At 53.2% G+C, this 25,543-nt stretch overlaps 7 protein-coding genes across 7 annotated transcripts; 4 read left to right on the top strand and 3 right to left on the bottom strand.

The window, feature by feature from the left end:
* Window positions 1-634: 634 nt before the first annotated feature.
* Window positions 635-4,032, top strand: GUITHDRAFT_108646 (hypothetical protein; the record flags this gene model as incomplete). Its single annotated transcript, XM_005832300.1, has 3 exons — window positions 635-3,054; window positions 3,107-3,185; window positions 3,313-4,032. 3 exons carry the CDS (start codon window positions 635-637, stop codon window positions 4,030-4,032), a joined length of 3,219 nt encoding a protein of 1,072 aa, XP_005832357.1.
* Window positions 4,033-4,606: 574 nt separating this feature from the next.
* Window positions 4,607-5,354, bottom strand: GUITHDRAFT_71349 (hypothetical protein; the record flags this gene model as incomplete). Its single annotated transcript, XM_005832299.1, has 5 exons — window positions 4,607-4,814; window positions 4,861-4,936; window positions 4,982-5,079; window positions 5,132-5,199; window positions 5,253-5,354. 5 exons carry the CDS (start codon window positions 5,352-5,354, stop codon window positions 4,607-4,609), a joined length of 552 nt encoding a protein of 183 aa, XP_005832356.1.
* A 1,703-nt stretch (window positions 5,355-7,057) lies between these two features.
* Window positions 7,058-8,723, top strand: GUITHDRAFT_163261 (hypothetical protein; the record flags this gene model as incomplete). Its single annotated transcript, XM_005832298.1, has 7 exons — window positions 7,058-7,894; window positions 7,943-8,011; window positions 8,060-8,111; window positions 8,178-8,300; window positions 8,353-8,412; window positions 8,508-8,582; window positions 8,628-8,723. Exons 1-7 carry the CDS (start codon window positions 7,128-7,130, stop codon window positions 8,721-8,723), a joined length of 1,242 nt encoding a protein of 413 aa, XP_005832355.1. The 5' UTR covers window positions 7,058-7,127.
* Window positions 8,724-8,758: 35 nt separating this feature from the next.
* On the bottom strand, window positions 8,759-11,621 carry GUITHDRAFT_163260 (hypothetical protein; the record flags this gene model as incomplete). The annotated part of the gene is made up of 19 exons (XM_005832297.1): window positions 8,759-8,921; window positions 8,973-9,037; window positions 9,093-9,134; window positions 9,184-9,300; window positions 9,524-9,610; window positions 9,657-9,726; window positions 9,774-9,824; window positions 9,871-9,929; window positions 9,976-10,022; window positions 10,113-10,264; window positions 10,312-10,366; window positions 10,423-10,585; window positions 10,639-10,797; window positions 10,851-10,961; window positions 11,077-11,134; window positions 11,185-11,281; window positions 11,335-11,344; window positions 11,401-11,499; window positions 11,577-11,621. The coding sequence occupies 19 exons, from the start codon at window positions 11,619-11,621 to the stop codon at window positions 8,810-8,812; spliced, it is 1,599 nt and encodes a 532-aa protein (XP_005832354.1). The 3' UTR covers window positions 8,759-8,809.
* A 2,232-nt stretch (window positions 11,622-13,853) lies between these two features.
* GUITHDRAFT_138952 (hypothetical protein) lies at window positions 13,854-14,624 on the bottom strand (the record flags this gene model as incomplete). Its single annotated transcript, XM_005832296.1, has 4 exons — window positions 13,854-13,930; window positions 13,986-14,084; window positions 14,135-14,483; window positions 14,529-14,624. The coding sequence occupies 4 exons, from the start codon at window positions 14,622-14,624 to the stop codon at window positions 13,854-13,856; spliced, it is 621 nt and encodes a 206-aa protein (XP_005832353.1).
* Window positions 14,625-14,935: 311 nt separating this feature from the next.
* Window positions 14,936-17,982, top strand: GUITHDRAFT_163259 (hypothetical protein; the record flags this gene model as incomplete). The annotated part of the gene is made up of 5 exons (XM_005832295.1): window positions 14,936-15,033; window positions 15,087-16,671; window positions 16,719-16,921; window positions 17,001-17,193; window positions 17,401-17,982. 5 exons carry the CDS (start codon window positions 14,936-14,938, stop codon window positions 17,800-17,802), a joined length of 2,481 nt encoding a protein of 826 aa, XP_005832352.1. The 3' UTR covers window positions 17,803-17,982.
* A 4,230-nt stretch (window positions 17,983-22,212) lies between these two features.
* On the top strand, window positions 22,213-25,284 carry GUITHDRAFT_71422 (hypothetical protein; the record flags this gene model as incomplete). The annotated part of the gene is made up of 3 exons (XM_005832294.1): window positions 22,213-23,618; window positions 24,739-24,942; window positions 25,098-25,284. The coding sequence occupies 3 exons, from the start codon at window positions 22,213-22,215 to the stop codon at window positions 25,282-25,284; spliced, it is 1,797 nt and encodes a 598-aa protein (XP_005832351.1).
* Between the last annotated feature and the right edge of the window lie 259 nt (window positions 25,285-25,543).

Here is a 25,543-nt window from a genome sequence, read left to right as displayed (position 1 = left end):
ATATTTTCTTTTTTCGTTATTACCATATATTACCAGTATCATAGTACAGATTCCGATGAGCTCCTGGTACAGAGATTTTGATGATCTAAAATTTTCATACATTTTATATATGAATTAAGTGTTTATAATATATATAAGTATATTATATAAGTCAAAAGAAGTGAACATGAGCTTTATAAGTATTTTAATTCCATAGCAAGTATAAAAGTCAATAAACATATAAAAGGGCCCATTTTTCACTCAGCGATATTCCCCCGAATGTCGGGGAGGGCGATACGGCGGTATACCTAGCACAGGAGCGAGGAGCAGCAGGGGTGGAGCTCGATCGATTGACGGAAGTAGGAGGATGAAGGAGGATATCTGGTAGATCACAGCAAGGAGAGGGGGATAGGTTAATGTGACTCGTGGGTGCTCCAGATTTCAAGAGCACGGACGGCAGGATTGTTAGAACCACCGAGCAACGACATACGCTTGTACTTGCAGGATGTGAATGTATTCCTCTTGATATTCCGTCATATCAAAAGGACATGCTTCAACACCATAGGCCTCAAGCATCTTTACACCGTAAATAAGTATGCAAGCGCGTATGTTTGGGGGGGGTTCTCAACAAGACTTCATAGCATCTGAGCAAGGAATGCTTTGGGTTGCGAAGTTTGCTGGACAGGCTCGTGGGTTAGCGAGGTTTGCTGGACAAGATCGATTGGTTCACATTTTCATTGCTTTGATATTCATCGCGCAATGTTCTCTCGTCGCATGCACGCCAGCGATAACCCTGGTGGACCACCCCAACAGCTGTTTCAACGGCCAGTACGATGACATCAGGTTTGCCGGCTTGCGCTTGTCAGACGTCAAGAAGAGGTTTCTGGCGTATCCCGATGGCTCTGCTCACAACGTCTCCCTCCCGTACGCGTCTTGGTCCTCCGCTCGCATCGTTGCTGAGATCATTTATATTCTTCTAGAAGAGGTGATGGGTTACTCCGTGGTGTCGCTTTCAGGGGTTGCGATCAACACGGGAGTCTCCATGGCGTATCTTGCCGGCTGTGTGGATATTGAGAAATGTGTGAAGATCAACAACGCGAATCCGACGATCCACCTGTCAGTGGAGACTTGGACGATGGGCATCGCAACTCTTCAAGGGTTGCCGTACGCGTACCGCCCGCTGCTAGCCAACGTGTATGACTACAAGACAGTCGATCAGGTGTTTGTGTGGCAGTCCACGGTTGAACGGGGCAAGAAGGACAAGGTTTTCCTCGATTTCTACGGGTATTACAACGCAGGGTCTTACAACCCCGAGCAGTACTTCGATAGCTTGGACAAGCTTCTGGCTCTAACCCCCATCGGCAACATCGAAACCTGCACGAACTTGGATCAAGGAACGTACGGGAACTTGCGGTACAAGGCGGACTACATCAAGTTCACGGGCAATAACCAGCTGGACTGCTACAGGGACATGGTGTGGTTCTCCCCTGCGTGCAGGAGGAGGAGCAACACGTCTCAGTGTGTGCCGGTGATGGTGCAGTATGAATACCACGTGATGCTGCAGTTGAGCTTCTTCCTTGACTTCCCCGTCGCTCTTGTCAAGTTTCGGGATGGATCCAGCGCGTTCGACCAGGTTTACTATGACGTAGTGAGGGGTGGAAACTTTGTGTTCGGGTGGTTCAAGCCGGACGACAACCTGCTGGCGACTGACAACGTGCCGGTGAGGGTCAGGATGCCGGACCCCAACGGCTACGAGCAGGCGCAAGGGAAGTACGCGACAGGCCTGGTGGATATGAACCCGAGGAACTACATGTGGAGGTATCTCCCGAGCGTCGACAAGCATGTCAGTTTCTTGGCGTCGAAACTCGACTTCTTCGACCAGGACGTTCAGGAGTTCATGGCGCAGAGCAATGTTTTGAAGACAAGCGGCATGCCCTCCAGGGAGGCGATGTTCCAGGTGGCTTGCAACTGGCTCAAGGGCAACGAGCAGACATGGTTCCCTTGGATCCCCTCAATATGCCCCGAAGGCTTCTACGGGGATTCAACGCTCCTGTCCTGCCTCTCATGCCCTGCTGGCTGGTTTTGTCCAGGAGGAACAGCAAACGCTACGATCTGCCCGGTGGGCTTCTTCTGCCCCGAGAACTCCACGCAAGCTATTCAATGTCCGAACAAGAAAATCACGTCCATGTATGGCGCGAGCAGCTCCCATGGGTGCGACACCTGCCCCTCCAACTTTGTGCTGATGGGAAACGAATGCGAGCACATCAGTATCTTCATCGTTGTCGTGCTCATTCCCTTCATCCTCCTCGCCGTCCTCCTCCTCATGTACTTCCGCAAGTTCCAGGGTCGGCTGCAGGTGCAGGAAGACAAGGACTTGATCGAGATGATCTCCGACCTGCGGAAGCGCCTTCACATCCAGCTCAAGGACGGCTATGCGCTCAGCACGGAGCGGTTGGGGATGCGGATGGCAAGGAGCCAGTTGAAGGTGATCGCTAAGAGGTCGATGGAGGCGGCCGCGCGGCTGTCGATCTTCCAAGACGACTTCGACGAGCACTTCTTCGACAGCTTCTGCATGTGTCTATTGCAGAGAGGGAGCGAGGCTGACGTTGGAGACTCGGAGCAGTACCACAACCTGTGCGACTGGCTTCTGGAGCAATGCAGGATTCTCCTCCTCCACTCCAACCACACTCAAGACCTGGAGAGGCGTCTGGAGCAGGTTGGTTCCACCGTGCCGCACTGGGACTCGCTCCTCTCCTCGTGCATGCAGCGCGTGTTGGGCTGGTTCATGACAGGAGAGCAAAGGAACAAGCTGCTGCAGATGAGGCTCGAGAAGATCAGGAACTTGTCCAAGGAGGAAAGGTATCTCTTCTTCAAGACCAAGGTCACCAACATCAAGCTCTGGAAGGATGACATCACCCTCTTCCGAAGGCTCCAACTCCTTGCCCAGCAGCTCATGGCCGACCTTGTCAAGTCGTGCGAGCAGAGGTTCAATGAAATGGTCAACAAGGAGCACGGCGCTGTCCTCGTCGTCTACGCTCCTCACATCCCTGGAGTGCAATCGGATGTGGAGGGAAGGTGACTGAGTCCCGCTTGCCGCTTGCCTTCCTCATCGATTGTCTCTTAGCAGGAGGTCCTGGCAAGATTACTCGTCGACCTTCATGGAGCAGAATCGCCACGTGACGCTGAGCATGGAGAGACAGGACACGGTGAGCACATTTGCAGTTGTTGTTCCCCCAGCCTCGCCCTCGTCCTTTCCCGATGCTCGTCCCCTCCTTGCTCCCTGCTAGATGCTCTCCCAGCAGAGGTGATGTCCCTTGCTGACCCTGCTACCAGGTGGGGGCAGTCCGCTACGGGGAGCGGGAGAAGTCGGACGCGAGGACGGATTGGGAGCAGATGGTGAAGGAAGGGGCGTTGGAGTGTCTGGACGAAGAGATCTTCGTCGTTCAGCTCAACACACGGTCTCGCATCCTCAACGACGGCTTCCACAGGGCCGTTATGGACGTTCTCCTCAGCCACTGCACCGGGCTGGATGCGCTAACCTCCTCCTCCTCGCGGGAGACCCGCCCGGTGGAGGAGACGGTCGTCCACGAGCTGCGCTGCATCTTCCGGGAGGGCCCGGGGAACGTCAAGGTGCATCTTGCCCGGGTCAAGTCCGTCAGCAGGATGAGGGAGAAACTGAGGGAGTACGCTCCTCCTAACCCCAAGGGCACGTGGCCCCTCTGCTGTAACATCCTCGACCCCGTCCGCCTGTGCCTCGTGTGCCAGGGGCCGAGCCACATGGTCCAGGTGGCGGAATGGTTCGAGGCGTCCTCCTCCTCCGGGCCCCTCACGCTCTGCCGGGTGAAGAACAAGTTTGCCTGGGCAGAGGTGGAAGATGGATACCGGGACTTGAAGCTGCATCTGATCTACCGAGGGGAGGGGAATCTCCAGATCATCGGGGAGATTCAGATACAAGACAGCCAGCTCTACTCTCTCCACACTCAGATGCATCGGCTGTACAGCATCAAGCGCGCCTATTCCATCCATTACTACCTCAACTCCGTCTTCCGTTAGACTGTACACTACTTAGCGACTTACCCATCAATGAAGATGAATATGTGCTCCCTATGTCTACTGGAGGAGTGGAGTGGGAGACGGAAACAGAGATAGAAGGGGAGGAGGGTAAAGAGGGGAGCTCAATTTACTCCAGCTCCTTCTCACTTCATCTTCTTCTTCCAATAGTCACCATATGTGTCCGTTCTCGGCTCTGGAACGTCCTTGCCATAAATTTCCTGCGCCAACATGTCAGCCGCGTTAGCAGGAACCAGCGAGCAAGAAAGTCACAGGATCGCGGAACATCGTCGTCCCTTCGCTCAGCAGCCACTCGGCCTCCTCCTCAGTCCATGTGTTGCCTGCATACAAACTATCAGTCCCGCGCTCACTCTACCAACCACGTTGAGCTCACCATGATTATCAACCAGGTCCTGGATGGGATTTCCTTCATGGTCAAGGATAACGACTCCTTCATTGTCCACTTGCTATACATACAAGTGAGGATCAGATCATCAATCTGACAAAACTCTGCGACCTGTACTGCCTCTTTCGGTTCCAACCAGGGAGAACGTGTCTGAAGGCCAAATCAGCACCACTATGAGAAGATCTGACGCGAGAGAGAGAGGATGCAATCGAGGCAAGGGAGAGAACAGGATGGAAGTTGATCGAGTACCTCGAACAAGTCTGCTCGGACTATCGTCGGTTCTTCCGCAAGGTGTGGGTGCTCGCTGGTACGGAAAACCCTCAGCAGTTTCATCCTTTCTTTCCTCAAGTTGTTCTTCGGAAGCATCCCAGAAATAGCTCTGCAGCAACGTGACAAGCAGCGCGGCACGTCTAGAGCAGAAGGACCTTCGGATGACTTCTTCAGGTTTCTCTTTCAGCATCTTCATGTATGGGGTTTCGACGAGGCCACCGGGGTACCCTGCTCGACACGTCAAACTCAGAAAGTCTTCGCAAGCCATCAACCAACCAGTGTGATATCGGTAAAGTTTTGTATCCTGTGACTTTCTGGCGACATTGATCTCAGGCGCATTCGTAACAATGACAAAGTCCCCAAGAACAAGTGATCTGCAAGTAGATACTCTTGTTTTAGCAAGCACTACGACGCAGCATGTGAGACCTGTCAAAGATCGGCTTGTGTTTGCCCATGATAAGTCGACAAGCTAAGGAAGCAAGTTTTCCCAAAGTCTGTAGAACAACAGAGTTATCTCACGGCCGGCATCTTGTGCCCACATCATCACATAATCCCGCGCGTCCATAATCCACCATCGCCTGAATGTGTTTTCCCTTGACACCGTAACATCTGCTCCGTGCAAATACTGCAATACAGCTTGAGTCGACATTCTGCCCGACCATTCTCATATTCATTACAGCATCTATGACGGGGGCTGGCAGAGATCTCTGATAGAGGTAGATATCTCTCTTCTGCCGAATCTCCTCCTTGCCTGCCAAACGGATCAAATGAGTAGGGTCAGCAAACAGCAGTGCAAGCTCACTGTCAAATTTCGAGTGGGGGAAGGGCTGGCGTTTCCATTCTTTCCTCTTTATCGACTTTGATATGGATCCAGTGATCTCATCGACTCTGCCATCAAGGAAATCTTCAGGTCCAACACTTGACTCCGACCCACCCAGCCCCACCACACAACTCAACAAAGGGCGCACGCGCAAGAGGCTCAACAGCAAGACACAAGACAGGGCTAGAAGTGATGTGTCCTACATCACACCCGAGGCTGCATCCACACCACAAGAATCCCCTCTTGCTCTGTTCTATCCCTCAACCGCCTTTTCCATCTCTACCCATCCTCTCTGTTCGACATGGCCCTCGACATGCATCGAGCCCGCCATGTTCCCTCGCCGTTGCTCCTACCTGGGCAGCTGCTTGGAGCTGTTGAGCTGCCCGACGTCATGCTTCGGGTGCCGCCCGAAGAAGCGAAGACCGGTCCCTCGTACAAGCCGCAGCATGAGGCTGAGAGGAGGAGAACGAGGCAAATGGTTTTCTGGGGTGGGGTTATATTTCTTTAGGGTAGAGGGTATCCTGCCGAATGACTAGACTACCAAAGTGGAGAATTTTATACTTCTGACATTAATAAAAACGGTGAAATGGTTTGAATGCGAGGGGGTGTCGACATTTGGTGGGTAGGGTCATCAATTTTGAGGGTTATGTCGTTGATAGGGGTGGGTAAACGCACCCCTAGAATGAACGTTAATTGGAGGGGTACGATAATGAAATTATTTTAGTTACTCAATTGCTTTGCGAGCTCGCCTCCCTTTTTAAAAAACAATTGTAAAAGTGTCCCGTACCTGAAAAATTGTATCAAAAAGGATTATTGAGTAAACCAAAAACTTTATATAAATGTTCAATGTCGTTCGGGGTCAAGTCAGCGCAGGCATACAAGGGAAAGGATGGTGAGATAGGAGTAGCAGGAGCAGCAGGAGAAGCAGGAGCAGCAGGAAGAAACTAGTTTTCAAGTGGAGCTGCCCTCCTCTTGCATGATGAGTTGTTGATAAGTTTGTGTGATTTATTAGATAACCTGCAACGTGGACACGTAGTTTAGGAGATCGACAGGTAAAAGACGTATTGATCGGCATGGATAAAAAATAGGGATAATAGATGTTTCCTTCAACATTGCTCTTGAGATATCAAACAATCAGGTTATCTTGCCGAATGATGAAAGTGCTGTTCATCTGCTCGTCAGCATGACGTGTAAGCATGTAAGCATGTAAGCACAACTTCCCCCACGTAAGCTTTGCTCGCCTATAAAAGGCGCCGCTTAGCTCTGACGATCAGCGGCCATGCACTTTGCGATCTCCTCTCATGCCGTTTCCTTGCTCGTCTGTCAATGATAGGAAGAGAGTCGCACGAGACGAGGTCCAAACCTTTCTCCACGAGTTTGTTCTGAGCCATCTTCGCTGTGATGTGCGTATTTGTATTGAGAGAGATGGCTGGTTTCTTAGAATTTCAGTGGTCGTCTGAAAAGATTTCTTGAAATTTCAGTGCTTGTCTGAACAGTTTGTGTCGTTTGACTCCATTGATGTGAAGCTTCGCAGGATCTTTCATTTGCTACAAAGGTATCTCCTCACAGGATCGACAGGATCGACAGGATCTGACAGGAAGGATGCGAGCTGTGCACGGAATATGCCTGATGCTCACCGTTACCACTTTCAACATGATGGCAGGAGCCTTCAGCCCCAGCAGCATGTCCATGTCCAACCTTCTCCAGCAGCGACGCCTGTCGATGGCTAGCACGGCTACTGCTGGGTCGAGACGTAGGAGCCTGGGCTCGCTCAAGATGCAGATCGACTCTCTGTCGAGGAGGAGGTGTATGCAGGTAGTGGCTGCGGCTGCTCCGCTGCTGCTGTGGGAAGGAAGAGCGGACGCGATCAACCTGGATACGATGTCAGTCTTTGGATACGGAAGGGAATCTGGAACAGGGCGGGGAGGAGGAGGAGGGTTGCTGTCAAATCCCTTTGGCCAGACGAACAAAATAAAGGAGCAGAGGCCGAAGCCGATCAGGATCCCAAGAACTTTCCTCTTCCTTCAGTTTGCAGTGCTCCTTATGCGATCCTGCTACAACACTGTCGATGATCTCGATTTCTTCCCGATGAATCAGTTCCAGAAAGATTTCTTCCTCCTCCGCCAGGACGAGTGGGAGAAGTACATCAAGGAGAACGACGTGAAGCAGGGAGACCTGACCAACGCGCTCTACTTCGACTTCATCAGCTCAGCCCAGTTCGCATCCATCACGCAGTCCATCCAAGGCGCGAAGCAGATCTTCGAGGAGACGAGCGGGGTGGAGAACGACAAGCATGTGATCCAACGAGACCCGATGCTCAAGGACGATAACCTCCTTGCCCCGCGCTTCTTCATGCGCTCGGGTGAAAAGTACAATCATCTTGCCCCTCGTTCACTCTGCGCTGACGAAGTTGACAGGATGTACGACGGGCTGCTCGCAAACTTCACGGATGACAGCAACTACGTCAAACCTCCGCTTCCCTCCAGGTTGGCTAGGAACGTCTTCGTTCCCTCTTGCTCACCCTCGTGCTGCAGCCCCAACGCTCCTTTCTCTGAGGTCTTGAAGTCTTTCAACAGCATCTACCAGGTACACGCGGGCCGAGACAGGCCTTCCACTCCTCGCTCGTTGTCTTGTTTGACCATCCCTGGTCAGATCTTTCAAAACAATGGGTATGCGATGAAGATCGACGTGGAGGATGCTGGTGCAGCCAGCACCCAAGAATACATCCAGGCGAAGGGGGTCTACGAGGACTGGGCGAAGAAGATTCAAGACAAGGTCTGAGGAGGAGAGCGAGGGAGGGATAACACTTTGGCTAACCTTGCAGCAGGTACCAGCCACTGATCAGAACTGGGAGGGTCACGGGCGTAAAATTGTCGTACGCATGCAGGTCCTATTCTGCTTCTGCTCTCTTCTCTCCTGCTTCTCTTTCCTCTGCCCCTCAGCTCTCGCCGTCTCCCTCTCCTAAACCTTAGCGACTGACAGGCGCCATGCACACTGTGGGGGCGGCAGTGGTTGAGTATGCAAGACAACTACCTCATCAACGACCATGACGTCATGGTAGACCTACTGCCAGATCGACGTCTTCGCTGACGTTGCATGCAGCTCGCGACTGCGTTTCTGCGGAGGAGCGGGAGGGCCGTGACGGTGAAGACGACCATGGACCAGAACTCCTACACCAGGGAGTTTCTGCTGCTGTAAAACCAGAGGGAGAATCGGCAGCTGAGAAAGAAGCGCCAGAGAGGAGGGAGGGTTCATTATTGAAGATGCAATGTCGTTGGAGGCGATCAAGGCGAAAGGCAGTCAGAGAATTCATCCGAGTTGGAGGACCTCAACGTGCCCTCATCCCCTTCACTCCCGCGCCTCTCCCCGGCAAGCGCTATCCTCGTGTTCTTGGGCCTGTCACTCAGTCACTCGCCCCGCCCCGCACACCAGCACCAGCCCTCGCACATGGCGAACTCAGCGTAGAAGGCTTCGATCTCGTTGCGGAAGAGGTTCGAAAGCTTCTCAACCGCCTGCTCCGCACCGTCAACGTGCCAACCCTCCCATACCACGAGGTGAAGAGCTCACCTCGTCGTGATTCCTTTTGTTGTACTTGCTCTCCAACTGCAGCTGAGCACGAACTCAGCCTCGCGGGATCCGCAAGGAGGCAAAGAGGTACCTGCAGGAGGTTCTTGGCTGTCAACACGGAGCTTGACCGCTCTAGAGCAGGAGGCATGTCCAGGTCGTGATCAGCCATCAGCTGATTCTCCAGCTGGTGAAGTCGCGGGGTCGAAGTCTGTGCAGGAGCATCCGAGCAAAAAGAAGGCCAAAAGCTTGAGTAGAGCGTACGGTAGAAGATGGAGATGAGAGGGGGAGGGAGAGAGAGGGAGAGAGAGGGAGAGAGAGGGAGAAAGAAGGAGAGAGGGAGAGGGAGAGGGAGAGGGAGAGAAGGAGAGAGAGCGTGTAAGGGGGAAGGGGGGGGGGGGTTGGAGGCAGGCAGGCAGGCAGGGAGCACTCACATTCAGGAACGGGTGTTGTAGAGCAGCTTTCATGTCCAGCCTCTCTCTTGCCAGGAACTTGAGGAGGCTCTGAAGGAGCTTGATCCCCTACAGCTGCATGAGAACCATCCTCCTTGAAGCCTCTCGGTGGTACCTCTTGCGGTATGTGCGGATACTTGTTCCCAAGCACGATGGCTCCCTTGGGATGGAGGTGGCGGAGGTACCTGGGCAATGGTGAGGCCAACACTCAGTCGAGCTGCTCGGAGCTCACGTCTTCACGTCGTTGCTTTCTGATCCAGCGTCGAGCTGATCGATCTCGTAGCTGAGGGAGCGATCAGCGGCTAAGGAAAGGGACAGGACGCAACTACCTTGAGGGTGTGCCAGTGACAGCAAAAATCACATTCAGTTGGTCCGTCACTTCCTGCCTCTGCCGATCAAACATGCAAGAAGGCGATTCATGCGCGAGGTTTGACCTTGAAACATGTTCTTGAGCTCGGGCTCAGCGGGAAACACGATCGCCCTGCAATCCAATCAGAGAAGTCCGGCGCAAGGCATGCAAGATCAAACCAGGGAAAAGAGGTCTTCGATTGATTTTATCCTGTCAGATCACCTTTAGACTTGATGATGCGATGGACGACGGCAGAACTCACCACTGAGCTGTGGAGGTTGAACAGCTCAGCAATGATGCAACCAACACTCCAGTTGTCGATTGAGTTCGAATATCGTCCCCGGCAGAGGATGACTTCGGGAGCTCGATACCACCTTAGCACAACTTCAGATGATGGAGGAGCAACCAACAGTCGCAAGACCTTGTCACTACATGCTCACTCATGTGCCGGAGCAGCGGTGTAGGACGATCGTCATCTGCAAGGGGCAGGGGTTAGTCGAGTCGATGTGAGGTGATAAGCCGGCACTCTTACATTCTGCCTCACTGGTAGACGAAGGGCTGGAGCCATCGTCCACCGCTAAGTCGCTCACGCCTTCAACAACCTCCTCCTCGTCCCGCTGGTCAACCCCCATTGTCTGATCGAAATCGTCCTCGAGGTGGGAGTGAGCGTTGAGATCTGCCTCCATGACCCTTGCCTGCAGCACCCACGGTCAGTCTCGCTCGTGTACATCATCGAGGATTCATCGACCAATCCAAAGTCTGCAATCTTGAGGTGAAGACGTTCCGGCTCGCTATCAAGACTGTCAACGAGAACACATGGATCAGAGCAGAACGGGGAGTACATGAGAATGTTTGCTGGCTTCAGATCACGATGAATCACGAAGGAATTATGAAGGTATCGCACCCCCTGACGTAAGGTCGAATCAGACTTCAAGCATTTGGAGAGAAACTGGTCGAAACCTCGCAGAGCTGCCGGATCACGAATTGAATCTCATCAAGTTCAAGGTATCTGTCTGAAGCAGCCAACTTGTGCAGGTCCATCCCTCCGTATTCGAAGAAGACGTAAAGCGTCTAAGGAGATACACGGGAAGAGTGAGGAGGAGACTGAAAGGAGAGAAGCACATGTTGCTCGCTCGCTCAACTCAGAGGGGCACAATGAAGGTAGGGGAATTGCGATTCCACTTACACGCAGCGGCTGTGGGAATTGCGCTGGATTGACAACATTCATCAATTTGATTATGTTCCTGGCATGAAAGAAGCATGAGCGGGCGCAACACTGCGGGAACGACTTGACCTGTGTTCCAACCGTCGAAGGATTGCGATCTCTCGCAGAATCCTCAGCGCGTCTGTCTTGCTCATGAACACGTCTTCAAACCTCTTAATCGCTACATCTGTTCTCAAACAGTAAAACTTCACTCTGGAGAGCATATCACCATGCTGGCACCTTTTTTCTCCTGCGAACAAGTCACTTTCAGTCAGCTGCAACATCCCCGGCATGTGAAAGTCAGACCTGCTCATCGTAGGCGCGGCAAACGCAACCATATGCCCCAGAGCCCAAGAGCACAGCAATCTTGTATCTCTGGGGAACAACCCATTTCATTCCTTTCACCTAAGCCAAGACATCAGAAGTTTCCTCGCTCAACAAGAATGTACACAAAGCAAGTCAAGATCAATCGAGAGGTTTACCATGTATGCGCCTGGTTCTTCCAACTCCATTACCGCCTTGGACATTTTTCGATCGATACAGAGAAAAGAAATAGATTCTGAAGAGGAAAGAATCAATCATCACTGAAGGAAAATGAAAAGAACAAAAAAAAACATCGATGGGGTGGAAGAATCCTAGGCAAACTATGAGCTCAGACCTGAATATTATGAAAGGTTATGATGCTTCAAAGCTAGATATATCTTGTAAATGACTCAAAATATGCCCTTCAATCTAGAGGTCTCATGCCATGCTTCTGATTCAACCACCGAACGTTGCTACCAGGACATACAAACTCTTCAATCTGTGAAACAAAGAAAAGAACTCCCTGTTACTGCATCATGCTCCCCTTCATCTTGCCTGTTTTCGACTACTTCCTCTCTTCTCGCTCCATTCCTCCTCTCGCTCGCTCTCTGACGCCATCGCCTCTAGTTCCCTCCCTTCGTCGCTCTCTCCGCTTTCTTCGTCGCCATCCCTCGCCAAAAATCTACTACCCCTACCACCCCCTTTCTTTCACTGTGTAGCCCCCAGTCTACTACCCCTACCCCACTCATACCAGGCATCCTCACCCCTCCTTCTGCCGAATAACCCCTGAGCCCTGCAGTCGTCAGGATGGGGCAATAAATATTTTCAGGTGTGATCTAGCTTTGCTCTATACTCTTTGAGGTTCTTTATCTGCCATTGCGCCCCCAGCAGCCCTGGCCCGGTCACCGGGTGGGCGGCAAACCGTTCTGACCCCGGCACAACGGTGGGCCGGGCGGGGCCGGTGACCCGTGAGCCATAGGGAATTTTGAAACCGTTGAACTGAAATTTGAAACGGGAGTCGTTCGACAGCCGCGCAAACCGCCGCGGATGATCTCCGGGGCCGGTCCGATCACATGTATTCCGGAATACAAGTTTGTTAGACTTGTACTAGTCCAAAGTCACGCAGATCTCGCCACGTAAGTCGTCTTGGTTTACAGGAGAGTTTTTGTTAACTCGGCGCTATCTGACTGGCACGGCTGGCATACGTTCCATCAGAGAGAACGGTCCGATGGTCGGAGGTTCAAACGGTTCCCGGGCCGGCGAGTCTAAATTATTACGCAGGCAGTGTTTGTGGGTTTTTTGCATCATCATTTAGGACGGTGGGGGTGATTCAATGTCCTTGATGCACCGGTACTTTTGCCGAAGAAAGAACGGGTTCCGATTAATGTCAAGAGGTGGGGTAGTGGTCCATCCATTCCGAAGGCCCTTGCTTCGTTTCCCTTCTCCGCTCCTTCATGGACCGCAACGGAATCACCATGACTGACCTCAATCAGTCCTCCTTGTTCTCCTTATCTTCACAGTCCTCCTTTTCCTCCTAATCTTCCATGTCGTCCTCCTCGTGCTACTCCTCCTGCTCGAGATAGTCGCAGGAGACTTCAACCAGCACGTCAAAAACCCTCGTCTCTGCCTTCTATGCTGAGCGTGACAAGCGTGATATCGACATGCCAGACCTCAAGTCCCTGCTGATCGAAGGCAAGGATCAGGTTCTCATGTTCAAGGACCTCGGACCTGCAAACCTCTCCTGCAAACAACTCACCGACGAGCATCATTCATTCAGTCAGGCAAAGCAACGCCGAGGCAACCTCCAGGTGGGCAACCAACTCGGGCCGAGCAAACTTGGACCTCCAGCAGTGCAGGCCGAAGGAAGGACGACCTCTCTCGCGATACCTCCTTCCCTTCTCCTGCCACTCAGTCGTCACCAGGATGGGGAAGCTGGTGAGTCATGAGGTACTGAAGAGATGTGAGGGAGGTCGACGAGGGCGGACGAGGGCCTGGATAGCCACAGTAGCTGTGAACGGAAGGAGAAGCCACTGAGAGGAATGCTGAGGCAGACTAGCTGCCGATTGATCATTAAGAATGTTTTAAGGTGTTGTTTGATTCTTCTTAGTTTCCACTTTCAAAGGTCTATCGCTGACATGTCGATCTCTATCGAGTTTGTGTCCTGCAGACGAAAGCTTTGCATGTTGAAACAGGCTCGTCAAAAGCAAAGAGCGCAAGATGATGTATTGTTGATTTATTTCAAATCATGAGAAAGTTTAGAGCTGGCTAAGCAAGAGAATCGTCCACGTCGAAGACGATGATAATGATTCCACCAGCAGACAAAATATCCCAGTTGTCTTGGTTGTAAGAATAAGAGATAAGAAAGGAAGAAACAAACTAAGGGCTTTCTAAATTACTGTGTGGTATCGTACTACGCAAAAGTGCTAATAATCGAGGAAGCAATTCCCATCCTCCTCTTATATGTCTGCACACTCAATGTTATCATTGACCCAGTCAGTGCGAGTCGCTCGCCACACGCGCTTCTTGTCGTTTCCTAGTCAGCCGCTCAGATCATTCATCGCACGTCGAATCAAATCAGAGAATTTCACCTTGACCCGTGAAGTCGGTTGTCCTTACCAGCGTGACGTGAGTCAATTCAGATGTCTTGCTGTTGGAGAATCGCAAGACAACTACGGAATTGATTGGACCTGTTGTATGCTATCAGCTGGCAAGTTTCTGACCCCCATGCTTCACGCACCCATCAGGATTTTCGATAGTTCACCAAGGTTCTCAATACTTTCAACCTCGTTCCCATCCACACTGCACAAGAAACCTCCAGTCAGAGAAACTTGAGCTAGCTCTTCAGCGCCAAACCTCAGCAACACATCACCCTCAGCAATCTTGCCAGAGGACCATGCAGGCGAATCCTTGATCACCGACTTGACGACCCACTTGCCTTGTGCATGGACCAACATGATCCCAACTCCTCCCTGATCTTGCTCAGCTGCGCCCTCGGAGATGGATTCATCGTGCTTCTGCTCCAGACTTGTCTGCAGCACTATCCTTTGCTTCGGCTCTTCGGAAGTGCTCTGCGCTCCTGTGGACGACTGCATTGCACACTTCAGCAGATTGCATGCTATACCTCACGTAACCTGCAGGGCTTGTCCATCAGGCCTCTGAGCGCGGCGCTCGATGGGCACATCCTTTGCTCTGCTCCCACAGCAGTCGAAGCTGACGTTGTTCCCCATGACCTGCACTTCCAGGGTATCAGAAGTGCAACCGACAAACAAAGGTTTGAAAGCCAACAAGCGAAGAGGTCATACGTAGGCAGAGAGGGAGGGGCAAGAGCAAGGTGGCAGCGAGGAGGAGGAGGAGGGATGAGCAGGGACAAGTAGAGCTGCATGTTCTCGTTGACGCGCCAACGCGTCAGCCATCACACAATCCCGCGCAGCAGCATGAAGAGCCGCCTGCTCCGAGGTTCGGCCATGTCCTGAGTGAGGTGCAAGCGGATGTCAATATCCCAGGTCCGCCTCAGTTGACTTTGTCGGGGGCATGCCGCATGGCGACGCGGGCGGTTGTGATGGCGGCAGTTGTCATGCTGGTGGTAGCGGGGGAGGATGACTGTCCTCGAGGCAGAGCTCTGCGAGATAATGGCAGGTGCTCATCCTGCATCCTCCTCCCATGCGATCAACTGACGAACGCACCTTCAGGTTGAACGAAGCAGTGCAGGCCTACTATGACTGCGTCGTTCAGGATCCGCGCAGCGTGTCATCAAGGCACAACCTTGGCATCGCATATCATTATCAGGGAAGGCAGGACCTGGCACAGGACCAGCTCAAGTCGGCGCTCAAACTTGATCCTACCATCTACGTGTCCTACATCGCGCTCGGTCAGACCTACAAGGCGCAAGGCAAGTGCGAGGAGAATGTCGAATGCATGTCGGAAGCCCTCAGGATCGCAGGAACGAGTTCTGCGAGCCATCAGATCAGAGACATGCTCATCGACTCCTACTTCGACTGCTCAAGTCTGTTCGTGCAGGGCAGCGACATACGACACACGTCCCTCAACGACATGGCGCGGATCCTGTTTGCCGGCCCATCCGCGTTGTTGACCAGACAGGAGGTGTGGAACAGACTTGGAGGGCTCCTGCTGGGTATAGGAGAATGTGAGGGTGCCATCCGGTGTTTCAAAGTCGCCTGGAGGCTCGGAGCAAGGAACGATGACCCTTTCTTCGGGGCGGCAATCTGCTCCAACAAGCAGGGGATGCATGACCAAGCAGCGAGGCTCTTCTATCTTGCTTCAAGGATGAAGACGTCGAGGAGACCTCTCTGTCTTCTTGGCTCGTTTGTCAATGCTGCGAGGATGGCAAGGTGGGAGCTTCTCCTGTCTCATGCGGAGGCCCTGGCAAGCTACATGAGCAAGCAATACATCTCTAGGATTCTTCCGAGTCATCTGTGCGAAACAACCATGGCAAGGAAAGATGTCGATTCCCTTTTGTTCTCTTGTTGTGATTTCTCGGGGGTCGGCGTTGGATCGCTCTTGCAGCCTCACGAGTACCTCTTGCTGAACCCGCAGCTCTGCGACTTCCTGACAGCATCGATCATCTACTCCCGAGGTCAGACCGGGCATCTCAAGTCCGATAGGCTGCTCGAGGAGGTCCATGAAGGGAGAAGGAGAGCCAAACAAGGGAAGAGACTTGTATTGGGATATTTCTCGTCGGACTTCGCCGCTCATGCGACTTCGCATCTGTTGAAAGGAAGTTTTCCCCTCCACGACAAGGGCAAGGTCTCCTTGCGCTGCCTCAACCTGGGCCATTCCAACGCCAGTGAGTTCTGGCAGGTGGAGATCTCAAGAGACTGCAACATGACCCACGTCGACCCTCTCATGCCGGTTGACCTTGCCGTCCAGCAAATCCGACGACTCAACATCGATGTCCTCCTCAATCTCAACGGTTGGACTGCCGGGCACAGAAGTGATGTCCTCTCGTACAAAGTCGCACCTGTGCAGGCGACGTATCTGGGATATCCTGGGACGATGGGAGCGAAGTACATGGACTTCTTCATCACTGACATCGTTGCCACCACACCCGAAATCTCCCTCAGTTTCTCGGAGAAGCTGGTGGTGCTACCGGGCTGCTATTACATCAACGATCATAGGAGGTATCACTTTGAGGAGGCAAGGGAGCAGGAAACTTCCGGTCCTGCCGGGTCTCCCTCACGAGAGGAATACGTAGAAAGACAGCGAAGGTTGCTGGGTTTGCCTGCGAACAAGACGGTTGTTTCGAATTTCAATCAGGTGACCAACTCACATCGTGGGATCTCTCGAACTGACTTGCTGTCAAGATGTACAAAGTGAATCCAGAGACGTTCAAACTTTGGGCCGACATCGTGAGAGAAGAGGAAACTTCGCTTTTCTGGCAAATCTTGGAGGGGCCACAAGGCGAGAGGATCAGTAGGCGCTATGAACTTCACGCCTCCGCGCATCGCATCGCCGCCGAGAAATTGTTTTGGACGTACAAGACAGAGATCGTGGAATTCATCCGAAGGTGATGTAGACCTCTCTCACACTTGACACGTTGAGAAGAGTGACGCAAGTTTGTTTCCTTGCCTGACCTTACCAACCAGATGCGGCCTGTCGGACATCGTCCTCGACACGTTTCCTGTCAATGCTCACACTGTGGCCATGGATGTCTTATGGATGGGGACGCCGTTGCTGAGCAGGCCGGGAATGCTCTTCGCCTCCCGCGTCGCCTCGTCGATCCTGAGCAGTCTGGGGCAAACGCAGCTGATTGCTCGAAACGAAGAAGACTTCGTGGAGGTGGGAAAACGGTTGATAGCTGGACAGAGAGGAAGGGAGCTGCGAAGAACACTGCGAGCTGATCTGGAGAGGAGCAGATGGACAAGTTCTTTGTATAACACGCGACTGGGTGTGAGAAAGCTGGAGGTGGCATGCAGTCTTATGTGGGAACTGTATTGTGCCGAAAGGAAGGATATGCACATCATTGTATTATAGTCCAAAAGATAGTTATCAACGAGCCAAATTTCAAATAGAATTTTCCAAATCACCAACAATCAAGGATTCCCTTCAGTCCGTCTAGGAGATGGAGGGCATCGTTCGATCTCAAACAGCGCTTCCTCAGGTCCAGGGCTTCGCTCGGTCTTGAGGTTGATACTGACATGCTGGGGGTTGATGTTTCCGTCACGCGAGGGGCTGCTTGACGGGCTAGGTTCCAGTTGCTTCGGTCTTGTCTCTGGTGTGGGTTTCCGGTCGGGGCTGAACGCAGTCTCCCTCCTCGAGGCTGTAGGAGAGTCGTTTACACTTGGTGCTGCTGGCCATGCAATGGGCCCTGAGGCAGGCAACACATGCGGCAGCACAACACATTTTGCCTTGGGGATTTTCTTGACCATCCTCACATTCTTCTCGTGAGAGAAGTAGACCGGGTCTTCTCTGGAGGTGCGAGCTCCTTCTCTGCTAACTGTTCGATGACTGGACGAGCACTCAAACGCTAGAGTGGCTACCAGGGCATTCGAATCCTCAAAATACTCCCCTGACTTTCGATTTTTGATGAAATTGTTTACGTCCATGGTCCTTTTCTGTGGGAGGCGAAACACCATGAAACGCAAACAAGTATCTCAATGTCTCCACTCACTCACTCACTCACTCTCTATCAAGTACGTCCTTCTCTCCCTCTCTCACTCTCTTTCCTCTCTGTCTCTGCGACTTCAGGAGCCAAGAATTCTAAAAAATGATTGTCCTCCACCTTTTGATTTGAAAGTGCCGTAAACTGTCTCCTCTTCTTTTTTCTTTCCCGTCAGCTTCTCACTCTCTCTTCCTCCTCCTCACGCTCTCTGCCTCATGCTCTCCTAACCGGAGCCGCTGCCGTCCGCCATGGCTGTAGCATGACCGGTCCTACCAGCCACTACGTCTTCTAGAAGGACAGCAAGCTCGTGAAAAAGTGGTAGTAACCTAAAAACACCTTCCCCTCCGTAAGGCAGTAAAAGCTCCTCTAATCTCTCTATTATTCTTTTATTACTGCCCTGCATGGGTGTGGTTGAGAACTGTTTCTGTTGTTGGCCCACGAAATGGCCCGATGGCGGGCAACGCTGCACGACAACCATGGCGGCAGCAGACCAGTGAGACACAATCTGCCGACGCCGAAGACATGCAACTAGCTACTATATGAGATGTCATGATGCGAGGTGAACGCAGGCTGCTGATTCCGTGGACTTCGACGCCAACTTGAGAAAGTTGAGAGTCGGATAGGCTACGATGGCTGATATCGAAGAAATCGAGGAGAAGAGGGTGCTGAAGCAGAAGGAGAGGAACAAACTCAAGTTGAAGCTCCAGGAGTATGGTAAGAGATGATGTGCCTGCGTTGTTCAATGGCGTCATCTTGTCTGCTTCCTCCCGATCTATGGGTTTATTCCTGACTGAAGTCTTCAGGGGACATCTATGATTACAAGGTTGTACGGTGGGGCCCGTTCCGATGGAAGAAGAGAGTCTTGAAAGTGGATTCCGAGAACGCTCTTATGAGAGAGCGAAGAGAGATGATCTGCGACCTCGATGAGAACGCGCAGCCGCCTCCTTCTCCCATCAAAGATGACAACGGGGAGGTCATCCCTGGTACGATTGTCGAAGACACTCGACCCGAGAAGAAAGCAGGAGCGGTGAACTAGTATGATGTAGATCTGCACAATTCTGACAGCAGAGCAGGGGAAGAGAAGCAGCGTTTTCAAGGCGTTCCAACAGATGCTGTCAACTACTGAGGAAGAAGTAGCAGCCAGCGCCATGTCGACGGGCCTGGAGCAATCTATGAGAACAACGATGTTTGTAGGGTCGGGCAAGAAGAAGAAGAAGAAGAAGAAGAAAGCAAAGGACGAAGACTTCTTCCAAGACGATGAGCCCCCCAGGCCGCCTACTCCTCAGACCTACATTACCCAGGTTGAGGATAAGATGAAGCACGTACTTCAGCCTCCGGAGATGTTCAAGTGGGATATGAGGGAGTCGTGGCAGACTTACGTTATCTATGTCAGCGCAACATGTGAGGATATGAAGTCAGAGCTGGAACTGATGTACTCGGACGTGTACAGTCATCTCCACAACGTGGCCGGGCAGAGGGGCAAGAAGGTCGTCTTGAAATTCCTGCAGGATGGTCTCACAGACGCTGAAGCTCACCTGTGCTCACTGGAGCTAAGATTTCATGAGATAGAGAGCTCTCATTGTGTTGTCTTGCTGCAAGGTAGAAAGTATGGGCAGATCCCTGCTGATGAATCGAGAGTTGAACTGAGCAGCGCGCATGAATGGCTGGATAACTATCCTCCCGATCGCTCTTACCAGGAGTTGGAAGCCGCTCTTTGCATACGAGAATTGCGATCGAAGAAGGGGCAGGGGTTGAAGAAGAACACTGTAGGACAGAGCCCAAAAGCAGTTGCGCCGGTGAATGATTTTCAAGACGGGGTGAAGCGAATCCTGATCTTGCAACGAGGATATGACTTCATGTCCGACGTTCCTACAGACAAGCAGCATGTATTCAAAGAGATGAGACATGACAGGGATGCCATGCAGAGAAGACTGAGAAATGCTTGCGCCAAATCTGTGACCATTGAATCCAATTCCAAGTTGCTGCAGAACTACAAGTGTTCCTACGCCAAGAGCGATGACAAGTTCGGGTACCAGCTAGGAGATCTGATTGAGTACGCAGACTTTGTCAAGACGGAGATTCAGCATCACTTGAACATGGTGTTCTCAGGGGAGGAGGGCACCTCGTATTCCAACGCTGAGATCGACACTAGGAACATGGATTTCTTCATCTACCGTTCGGAAGTTCCCGACTCATTTGTAGGGAGGAAGGAAGAGACGGAGAAACTGATCAGGTACTGCGATGACGAGCATCGGCTGACTCCAATGCTGGTGATCGGGCCGAGTGGATCGGGAAAGACGGCCTTCCTCATGAACTTTGTGCACGAGTACCTGGACCTGCGGCATCCTGTCACCTCCAAGATTGTGAAAAAAGGATGGAGAACGAAGGCGAAGATCTTTCCGAACATTCACTTCACCACTGCCACGGGCTCCAGCAGGGACCCCGTCCGCATGCTCCACCGATTCTGTTTGCGCATATCAGAGCATTTCTACCTGCAGCAGGAAGGCGAGCTTGATCAAGACTACGAGCATCTGTGCCACACGTTCCCCAAGTACTGCAACCTGGCGTCTGCCTCCTTCCAGGGAGACAGCTTGCTTCTCATCGTCGACTCACTTGAGGAGCTGGAGATGTGGAGAATCAATGCCACGAGGTTCACCACTCAGCACCTGACAGCGGTAGACTGGGTACCCGAGAAGTTCATGGGGCCGCCATGCTTTCCTGTTCGCATCATCCTCTCCATCGATCCCGTGCGGTGTGCAAAGGAGCTACACACGCTGAGGGTGAAGCAGAGAGGCTGGCAGACCAACGAGATCGAGCTCAACGAGCTCAGCATGGAGTCAAAGATGGCGATGATTCAGAGCGCGATCTTCACCTCAAGGGCTGAGACCGCAGACTTGGATTCCATCAAGTCTAAACTTTCGTCATACCTCAACCACACCCAGCGGTTTGTCAGGAACTCCGCCTTGTTCTACTCGATGCTCACTGCAGAGCTGTCCTTGAAAGTCGGGCAGGAAGAGAACGTCGCGGGGATGAAGACTCTCATCGAGAAGCTCCCGGACAGAATGTCGTCTCTGCTCGCCTCTTACCTCGAGACCCTCCAGCTGCAGCTGGGAGGTGCCGCGCCCTACATGCGGGACATCCTGCAGTACCTTTCCTGCTCCAGAAGAGGGCTGCTGGAGACAGAGATCTGGGAGATGATCAAGCTCAGGGACGTGAAGCCCAGGTACCACAGGTTCCGCTACGTGCTGCTGAAGATCTCCCACCTCCTTCAGAAGAACCGCAACTGGTTCGACCATGGTGGGGAGCAGGCGCTGTTGCTGACCCACACCTCCCTCTCTCGCTTCATCATCGACGAGGTGATCAAGTCCTCAGAGCGTGAGAGAAGGATTCACCGGGAACTGGCCAACATGTTCTATCATGGCTTCTTGGAGCTCGATCTCGACATGCTCGGCGAGGGCAAGGAGCGATGGATTTACAGCAGGATCATCACGGACGAGCAGGCTCGAGGGCTTAGCGAGGCTCCCTATCACGCGATCCGAGCAAGAATGGTGGAGGAGGTGAAGGAGCTGCTCTGCAGCATCCGGTTCATTGAGATGCGAGTGCTTTTCGGTCAGCTCCCTGAGATGCTGGAGGATTACAGGATCGCAGTGGAGTCCCTGCAGGGGGAGATGAAGGTAGAGACCTTCAAGCTCATCCATGACTTCTATGAGTTCGTCAAGACCAACGCTGCTGAGATTGTCTACCGACCGTCAAACACGTTCCAGCTCGCTGCCAACTCTCCGCTCTCCATGGCCCCGTCCATCGCCTCCAGGTTCATGATGATGACGGGGACTGAGACGCGAGGATGGCTGGAGATGCTCAACAAGCTGCAGAAGAAGAGCCTGACTGCTGTGTTCCACCTGGGATCCGCGGTAACCGATCTCTCGTTCACTCCTGACTCGAGATACCTGAGCTGTGTGACTGAGGCCAACAAGATGCACGTGTTCGACACGCACAACGGTGTAGAGTTGTTCTCCCTGACTGAAGCCCAGCACTCCGCCACCTGCTGTGCCTTGTTTGCGGATGCGACTCAGATGGTAACGGGGAGTCAGGAGGGTTTCGTTACCTTCTGGGATCTGATCGCTCAGAAGAAGGAGAACTCAATCTTGGTTCATCACGCTCATGGCAAAAGGTTCGCGTCCTTGCAAAATCCCTCCATGATCAATCGAATCAAGATCTCGAGGGACGGGGAGTGCATGGTGACAGCGGGGAACGATTTCACCTTGAACTTAATCGACCCCCAGTCAAGGCAGACGAGGGCCATCTTGGCTGGGCACAGGGGCTCAGTGACAGACTGTGACGTCAGCAACGACGGGCAGTTCATCGTGTCTGCCTCCTTGGACAGGACGCTGAGGCTGTGGAACATTGACACGTATGAGTGCATTCAGGTCTTCTTCGGGCACCACGACGGCATCTTGGCGTGCAGCTTTGGGGGTTACGGGCATGACACCTTCGCAAGCTCGTCCATGGACGGGTCAGTCCGGACTTGGGAGTCCAACACAGGGGTAGTGCTCAACTTCTTCAGAGGGCACAAGGGGAACGTGAACGGATGTGCGATGGGGATGACAGGACCGCAAGTGATCAGCACGTCAGACGACGGGACGGTCAGGCTGTGGGACACGTCGGACGGCTCGCAGATCGATCAGTTCAGCGACGACAGCGTCGGGACCTCATCGCAAGGCCACAACGGCAGGTGTACCAGGTGCCTGTTGTCGTATGACTGCCTGAGAGCTGTGTCGGCCGGTGTGGATGGGGCCATGAAGATCTGGAAGGTCAAAGTTGGGCACGACAAGAGGATCAACTGCGTCAAGTTCTCAGCTGATGAGACCAGGGTCATCACTTGCTCCATGGACAAGACGATCCGAGCGTTTGAAGTACTCTCCACCACCGAGCTCGCCAAGATCGTCGGCCATGTCGGCCCGGTCACCCAAGTCGCCATCAGCCCGGGGGAAAGCAGCTGGAAGGTTCACGGGCTAGAGAGGAGGGGGAGGTCGGACACAATGGACACGTGCGTGATCGCTTCAGCGTCAGACGACAACTCCAGCTTCATGCTGAACATGAACTCTTGCCTCACTCTCCACCACCTCAAGGGGCACATCAAAGCTGTGGTCCAGGTTCAGTTCTCTCAGGACGGAAGCTTGCTGGCCACAGCCTCTGCGGATGCTAGCATCGGGATCTGGGAGGCTGCCAGTGGAGAGCTGAGGCACATGCTGGGAACTGGCCCGACGACTGGGTCGGGGCATACAGGAGACGTCAACAGCATCATGTTTGTCCCGGACAGTCCCCTCCTTGTTTCTGTGTCTAACGACACCAGCTGTCGAATCTGGGACGTGGAGCACGGGAGTTTGCTCTCCCTGCTGTCCGGGCACAAGCTGCCCGTCCTCTCCGTCGACTACAACCCCAAGACCAACAGGCTCGTCACCGGGAGCAAGGACAAGACCCTCCGTGTCTGGAACGTGAGGAGGGCCATCGGAGGGAAAGTCCTGCGAGGACACACAGCTGGGGTGCTGGCCGTGACCTTCAGCTGTGACGGCCGTTCCTTGCTGACAAGTGGCCGTGACAAGTTCGTCCGCGTCTGGGGGGTGGATGAGGAGGTTCACAAGCTCTGGACCCCCGAGGAGGGCTACTCGCTGCTGCATGAGCTGAACGCCGTGCAGAAGAAGGTCAAGAAGGAGGTTCTGAAGGCGATGGTGCTTGCAACGACACCCAACGGAAGGTGAGGGGAGAGCACAGTTGTGAACTTTCTTGACTTCTCCTCGTGCTGTTCCCAGGTACGTCGCTATCGGCTACGACAACGGTTACCTTGAGATGATGCAAGTCTCGAACTACATCGTAGATTCCTTCGAGCAGATCCACGAGGAGGAGGTCAAGGGTATCAGCTTCACCAAGGACTCTATCCACATGTGCACGTGCAGTCTCGACCGAACGCTGTGCATATGGAAGTTGACATACAACCCTGACTCCCCGAGGAGCAGGGAGCTGTACAAGCGAGACTCAGGAAAGCTCACTAAGATGAGCCTGAAGCAGAAGCTCGAGCTGTGGGCGGCCAAGGAGCAGTACCTCCTCTGCTGCAGCTGGAGCGCGTCGGAGGAGGAGATCGCTGTGGGTTGCGAGGACTCGGTGGTCTACATCATCGACGTGAAAAAGGGGGCCGTCAAGCACGAACTGCGGGCGCACACGTTCAGGATCACCTGCCTGGCCTACTTCTTCGACGGCTCGTGGATCGTGTCAGGCTCGTACGACAAGTCGATCTCCATCTGGCACGCCGACCGCGGGCTCCTGCGCAAGAGGTTCGTTGAGAAGGATACAGGCCTCGGCTCTTGATTAGTGCTTGCAGGATACGCTCGTTCGAAGGAGCCGTGCTCTGCCTGGCTTTCCTGCCCTTTGGACCCTTCGTCTGTGCAGGCTCAGCAGATCGGACGGCAAGAATCTTTCACATCCTAACGGGGGATCAGGTCAGAGCTGCGGCATGCACGAGTCGTTCTTAATCCTCCTCCTGCAGTTGTTCTCCTTCGCTTCCCATTCCCTCGCCGTCCGCTGCCTCAGCATCTCGGACACCGGGTTCATCGCGACGGGCTCTGACGACAAGGAAGTTCGCATCTGGGACTGCAGGTGACTTCTCCTCTCCCCTTCAGCGCATCCCCTCCACTCCTCTTTCATGCTCTCAATCTCGCTGCTTTCAGGATGCCGTGGTCGACAGACATGGGGACGGAGGTCATGGTGTGCGAGGGCCACAAAGCCGCCATCATCAACTGCAAGATGGATCGATCGGGGGAGGTGATTCTGAGCGCCTCAGAGGATTGCACGATGATCCTCTGGGATGCGACCCACGGCACGCCGCTGCAGTACTTCATCGGACATGGAGCATCGATATCCGAGGTGACTCTGTGTGGGGTTTCCGGCAAGATGCTGAGAAGGCTGCAGTGTTTCCTGCTCGAGAGTGAAGTGAGTCAAGGAAGGCAGAAGTCTAGGATCGGAAGAAACATCAGGTGACTGCCTTCGCACCAAGTTTCGCTCTTGCCCATTGCTGATTGCCCGTCAGGTATGTTGTTTCCGGATCGCTAGACGGGACGGTGAGGGTCTGGGACGTCTTGCGGGGGTTCGACAAGTGCTATCTGAAGTTGGAGAACGCGATTACGAGCCTCGACATCACCAAGTCTAACGAGATGCTGGCGGTAGGAGATGATGCAGGGAACTTGCAGATCCTGAGGCTGCGTAATTTGAAATGATGAGATCAGAGTTTCAAACCTCCTCTTCCTGCGTAATTTGAAATGATGAGATCAGAGTTTCAAACCTCCTCTTCCTGTCCTCACTGCCTCCACAACAGCCACCTTCCACTTAGCACGATGTAAGGCCCTTAGCTTCACCTTAACCTTTCCCTCTCCCTTCCTTCTTACCCTTCCCTCCCCCCTCCCTCCCCTCTCCTTCCTCCCTCTCCTCCCGCCCTCCCCTCCCCTCCCGCCCTCCCCTCTCCTCCCTTCGTTCCCT

This window comes from Guillardia theta (genome assembly GCF_000315625.1).
Source record: "Guillardia theta CCMP2712 unplaced genomic scaffold GUITHscaffold_35, whole genome shotgun sequence".
NCBI classification, from domain to species: domain Eukaryota; class Cryptophyceae; order Pyrenomonadales; family Geminigeraceae; genus Guillardia; species Guillardia theta.
Note: the sequence above shows the minus strand (reverse complement) of the source record. Positions and strands in the feature narration are given on the sequence as shown.